The sequence below is a fragment of the Fukomys damarensis genome, unplaced genomic scaffold (genome assembly GCF_012274545.1).
Source record: "Fukomys damarensis isolate Sample0158 unplaced genomic scaffold, DMR_v1.0_HiC HiC_scaffold_33, whole genome shotgun sequence".
Classification (NCBI taxonomy): Eukaryota; Metazoa; Chordata; class Mammalia; order Rodentia; family Bathyergidae; genus Fukomys; species Fukomys damarensis.
In genome coordinates, this window is record NW_022900945.1 from 46,557,720 (window position 1) to 46,563,650 (window position 5,931).

A 5,931-nucleotide genomic window follows, 5' to 3' on the forward strand; every position below is an offset into this window, starting at 1 on the left:
GGGGAGGGGGAACAGAGAGACAAAAAGAGAGACAGACAGAGAGAGTGAGAGAGGGTTATTTAGTGTCTATTCCAAGAATATAACTTTAAACTCCTGAGAGATTGACAGCAGTGCGAATTGGGGCCCTGTTCCATCCACGTGGGGATCACAGGAATTGCCATACACTGTCCTTGGGGGCAGTAAATCAGCACCTCCTTTTTGGAAGGGCAATTTGTCCACTACATATTTTTATATGAGCTCATCTGGCTATTCAGCAATTCCAGCTGCAGAAATAAACTTCTCCAAATACAGAGAAATGTGCATCCTCTGTCATAGGGTATGTAACAGCAGCTATGTAGAAATAATCTAAATGGCCAGCAAAGGGAAACTGGCTGAGTGAAACATGCTGCCTCGGCCCAGTGAATTACAATCAGATTTAAAATTTAAAAAAAATTTTTTTTTTTTTTTTGGTGATACCTGTGATTGAATCCAAGGTCTTTGCACTGAACTACATTACGTCCACAGCCCTTTTCACTTTTGTTTCTTTATTGGTACATTTTAGAAATTCAATAGTTACATTCATCATTGAGATCTTGTGCCTTTACATGACATACCTTGATTCTTATTTTTCCCCATTCCCCTAGCCCCCCCCCCTTATTTTCACATTTCAGACAGGGTCTTGCTAAGTTGCTAAGTTGCCCAGCTGGGCACAAACTTGCATCCTTCTGCCTCATCCTCCTGGGGCGCTGGGGTTACTGGTCTACCCTGCCACACCCAGCTACCTCACAGCCTATAGGGATGCACACAAACATTACAAAAACTTTCCCATGTTGGGCAATCACATGAGAGAACCCAACTGTGAAGCCATATCCAATTCCATTTGTTTAGAAAGGAAAGGATACTTTGAAAGTTTCCATAGTACTCCTAACTCACGTGTAATGGATTCCTACAGAAAACACTTTCGTGGATTGTTTAATCTTCAAAACAACCCCAGCAAGTAAAAATTGCTTTTGTGCCAGTTTTACTGATGAGAAAACCGAGGCTTGGATGAAATCTGGGATTAAGTAGCTGGCAGCCTGCACCTAAGTGAAGAGAGGAGCGCAGCCAGCCGCAGAGGCAGGGGAGGGGCCAGACAGGCGGCCCTCATTCGCCCACCTCTGCCTTTGCAACAGTATCACCAGTGAAAGTGCAAATAAGCAACTCAGGCGGCCAGGAAGGTGCAGTGATTCAGTTAAGGATGCTGAAGGGCCAGGCGTGCTCCCTCCAGTCCCGGCAGCTCTGAGGAGACCCACACGGTCAGCAGCCCTTTCTCACACCCAGCCAAGGAAAGAAGGAGCTTCCGTTTCCTTCCTTGAGCAAGGAAAAGCAAACTAGTAGATCCCCATTCAGGATTCATCCTTACCTACAACAAAGGCAAACAAGCAAAACATACTTTGTGGTTTGAAAGAACGGGGAGCACATTAGAAATAAGGACAGTGTGGTTTGTAAGCTGGAAAACTGCAAATTCATTCTCTCCCTTCCTTCCCTCCCTCCCTCCGTCTCCGTCTCCGTCTCTGTCTCTGTCTCCCCCTCTGTCTCCCTCTCTGTGTGTCTCTCTGTCTCTGTCTCTCTGCCTGGTTGGGAAGCAAGGCAGTGAGGGCCTCTTCCTACACACGTGACCCCCCGACCAGCGATCATGACACTCTGAAAGGCCTTACGACTACAGGGGCGAATGGTGCATATATATCACTGTGGTGTGATTCCTTTCATTCTTTCGGGAAGATACCCAGTAGGGAAATAGCTGGGTCAAATGGACCTCCAAGCCTAGTTCTTTGAGGCATCTCCATACTGATTTCCACATGGTTGCACCAGTCTGCACTTCCACCAACAACGGAGAAGGGTACCTTTCTCCCCACAACCCCGCCAACATTTGTTATTGGTTGATTTCTTGAGAGCAGCCATTCTTTCTGGGGTGAGGTGGAATCTCAGTGTTGTTTTCATCTGCATCTCTCGAATGACCAGTGATGTGGAGCATTTTTTCATATATTTATTTGCTGCTTTTACTTCTTTATCTGAGAAATGTCTATTCATTTCAGTTGCCCATTTTTGAATTGGGTCTTTGTATTTGGGGAGTCTGATTTTTTTTTTTTTGAGTTCTCTATGTATTCTAGATAGTAGTCCTTTCTCTGAGGAGCAGCTGGTAAAAATTTTTTCCCACATTGTAGGTTGTCTCTTAGCACTGTTAGTGGTTTCTCTTGCACTGCAGAAACTTTTTAATATAATGAGATCCCAGTTTTTGAATCTTTGTACAAGTTCTCGCACTGCTGAGGATTTGTTCATAAAGTCTTTTCTTATACCAATGTCTTCGAGAGTTCTACTTAATTTATTTTCCCATAAGTTTAGTGTTTCTGTTTTGATATTTAGATCTTTAATCCACTTGGATTTTAGTTTAGTGCATGGTGAAAGATAGGGATCTAGTTTTAATCTTTACCAAGTTGAAACCCAATTTTTTCAGCACCATTTATTAAAGAGGCCATCTTTCCTCCAGTGAGGGAGTTTGGCCCCTTTGTCAAAGAGGAGATGGCTGAAAGTGTAAATAAGGATCAAAAGGCATAATAGATACTGTGAAATAAAAAGAAAAGGTCAAAAGAGGTAGGGGAAGTGGGAGGGATTGGAGAAAGGAAAGAAGGAAATGGAATTAATATGAGAAAATAAAAACAAAGTCTTTGTAAATAGGGAAGGGTGGAGAAGTTGAAGGGAGGGCAGGGGAAGGGGGGAAAATAAGAACCGAGAGAGTTTAGGTAAAGGTACAAATTTCCAATGATGAATGTCATTATACTGTATGCCTAAAATGTACCAATGAAATTGATTTAAAAAAGAAGAAAAAGAAAAACCAATGACCCCGTGCATGGGTGGGATGAAGGAGGATACAGAGGGAGGGTCAACTTCCACGTTATGTAGCAGAAGTACTGTCTTTTTCCATTGTATTCTACGGCATCTTCCGTTGCACCTCCTGAAAATAATCTATTAATTTAAACAAAAAGATTCCAGTAGGGGGATGAGACCTTAGCTGTGAGAGAATGTGATAATATATATATATGTAACTCATTCATTCAATCTCTGGTACCACACACATATAACAAAATAAACTATACCACAGGGGTGTTAAGGGCATGGGGACTTTTCTCGCTATGCTCTAGAAAGGCTGCTGGCTAAGGACTGTGGATGTCCCCTCTCATGGCGCTGCGGACACTGGGAAAGCCGCCCCTACAGCCACCGGCCGCTGCTCCCAGATTCCCGCCCTGGTGGTTGGTGGTTCCTGGCCCTGGCTCCTTCCTCATGGTCTGTCTGCTGGCCTCGTCAGGTAAAGTGAGCCTGCTGAGCAGCAGCTCCGCAGTCTGGCTTGCCGTGGAAACATCTGTCTGTCCGGTGGAAATCGAGCTGGCCCCCACCGTGGAGATCCCTTCCGCCTGGCCAGAGAAAGCCCAGTGGCCCCGGTGTATGAAGCGCTGGCCTTCCCCAGAGAGAGCGGAGTGCATCAAGGTACCCGGGCTGGGGGCCCTGGCTCCCAGGAGCGGAGACGCAGGCAGTAGATCCCGTCTGGGCCTCGCTGCCCCCGAACTTCCGCAGCAGAGTGAGGGTTCCCTACCTCTGCGGTTCTCCCAGGGGAGCACGAGGCCCTCTGAGCTTGTAAGAAAGGAAGGGCCCCTGGCTCAGCTGGACCAGCCAGGGAAGATGTGTGGACAGGGCCTCGTTTAGGGGCCCGGGCTGGGAGGCCCCAGGGGAGGCCACGCTGGAGCACACCCAGCCCTTGTCCGGATCTGGCCCGCGGAGGACACACTTCCACCTCCTTGGGTCCCCAGCCTGGTGGACAGCTCCGCCATCCTCCTCATTCTCTGAAGATGGCTCATCTCTTCTTCCAGTCCTTTGGCTTCAGCCTGCTGGCCCGTTCCAACTACCACTGGCAGCTGAACTTCTCGCAGGCCGAGCAGGTGCTGCTGCAGCAGCTGGACGAGGACGGGGGCTGCCGCAGACATTGCTTCCGGGTGCTGCGACAGCTGACGGAGGACGTGTGGTGCCCTGGGGGGCAGCCGGCCATCACCGCCCACCACCTGCAGGTGAGCGGCGCCCAGGCGGAGGGAGATGGGGGTGTGAGGCACACGGGATGGGGCCGTAGTGTCACAGCCGCCCTTGTGCTCCCTGTTACGAGTGGACTCGAGCTGCATGTGCATCCACAACACTCGGACTGGGGTAGGACACCCTCTGGCTCCCTCTCTTCCCTCTCCAGTTCCCTGTTCTTTTGCTTCTTTTTGTATTCTTCCCCTCCCTCTCCTCCCCCTCCCTTTACTTGCTCCTCCCCCTTCTTTGGTGTGATAGCAGTGATAATCTGGTGATAATCTGGTGTTCTAAATTAACACATAATATGTGCATGTGTTTATGGGGTATGCTATGGTAACATGATCTGTGTATACACTGTGTAATGATCAAACAGCTTCCATCCTATTTCATGGCTGACTAATATCCCATAGTATATCTGTGTCATATTTTCTTTCTTCACTCATCTACTGATGGGTACCTTGGCGGATTCTGTGTCTGTCTTGGTACCTTTTTTTGGAAGATTGGAAAGGAAGGGACGGGTGGAGATTCATAGATCAAATCATATTAAGAACTATATTTTTCAGCACTCTGGGAGGTTGAGGCCAAAGGATCACAAGTTTGAGCCCAGGCCTGGCAACTTAGCAAGTCCCTGTCTCAAAATAATGAACAAATACAAAGGCCTGGGGATGTAGTTCAGTGCAAAGGCCTTGGTTTCAAACCCAGTACTGAAAAGAACAGTGGCAAGTTAATAAATAGTGGGAAGAATTTGAAGTACCTCGACAAGAAAGAACAGTTTTGTATTTCAAAAAGTTCAAGGGCTGGGGATTTAGCTCAGTGGCACTGCACCTGCCTTGCAAGTCCAAGGTTCTGAGTTTGATCCCCAGTATAGTCCAAGGTTCTGAGTTTGAACCCCAGTACCAAAAAAAAAAAAAAGAAAAAGTTCATGTGGACTGCAGGTGGATGGTGAGGGGTTGGTTGGTACTGACTAACGGTAAACTGTGACTGGAGAACGCTGGTCAGATGTGATGAGCATGGAAGATTATCACTAGAGAAAGGCAGTGGGTAGATTTCAGAACACTGGGCAGGGCACTGGAGGTTCTTACCTGTGGGCGGTGAGGGAAGGGTGACACCAGGCTTGCAGCCGCCTACCTGGCTGGATAAGCAACTCGTAGGCAGACCTGGCTCGTGAGGCAAGGCCGCCACTGTTCCATCTGGACACGTTCAGACAGACTGAATTTCCAGATTTCCAAGCCCTGCGAGAAGGCTTGAGCTGGAGAACACTTTCGCAAATCACCCGCAGAACTAGGAATGAAAGCCTCTCCGTAGAAAGAGCACGGAGCTGCGGGAACAAATGTCGAAAAAGAAGAAAAGGGCCTGGAGGGGACCTTCCAGAATCTCCAACGTTTGGATAAGGAGGGGCTGCCCGAAGAAAATCGGAGTGGATGGGTTGGGTCGGAAGCCAAGTGAACAGTGACCCAAGAGGGAGGGTGTGGTTGGGAGAAGCTGATCAGCTGAGCGATCAGGTGAAGTGGAGGCTGGGAAAGCTTCTTGGATTAAGAAACAAGGGCCAGAGATTTAGCTCAGTGGTGCCGCCGCCTGCATCGCAAGTGCAAGATCCTGAGTTTGATCCCCGGCACCAAAGCCAAACCAAAACAAAAACTTACAAACCATGGAAGTCATTGGGCTTAAAAAGAGAAGTTTATAGGGTTAACGGCAGGAAACCGTGATGGAGAGGATGGAGCAGGGAATACATGAGAGGAGAGGAAATGATGTCAGTCAGAGGAGCTGACTCTGGGAGCCTAGACTTGCAGAGATCAGAGTGAGGGCAGCAGGAGGGAGAGGGAGGCGGGGGCGGGGGCGGCAGGCTCGAGGACT

The 5,931-nt window shown here is 48.4% G+C and overlaps 1 protein-coding gene across 3 annotated transcripts in view; it reads left to right on the forward strand.

The window, feature by feature from the left end:
• The window catches only part of Mab21l3 (mab-21 like 3), a 21,665-nt gene that overhangs the window by 13,981 nt on the left and 1,753 nt on the right, over positions 1-5,931 (forward strand). For all 3 annotated transcript variants that reach the window (XM_010631204.3, XM_010631203.3, XM_010631205.3), the window contains 2 exons: positions 3,323-3,501; positions 3,882-4,076. In XM_010631204.3, coding sequence (XP_010629506.1) covers positions 3,323-3,501; positions 3,882-4,076 — 374 coding nt within the window. The remainder of the gene's footprint in view (positions 1-3,322; positions 3,502-3,881; positions 4,077-5,931) is intronic.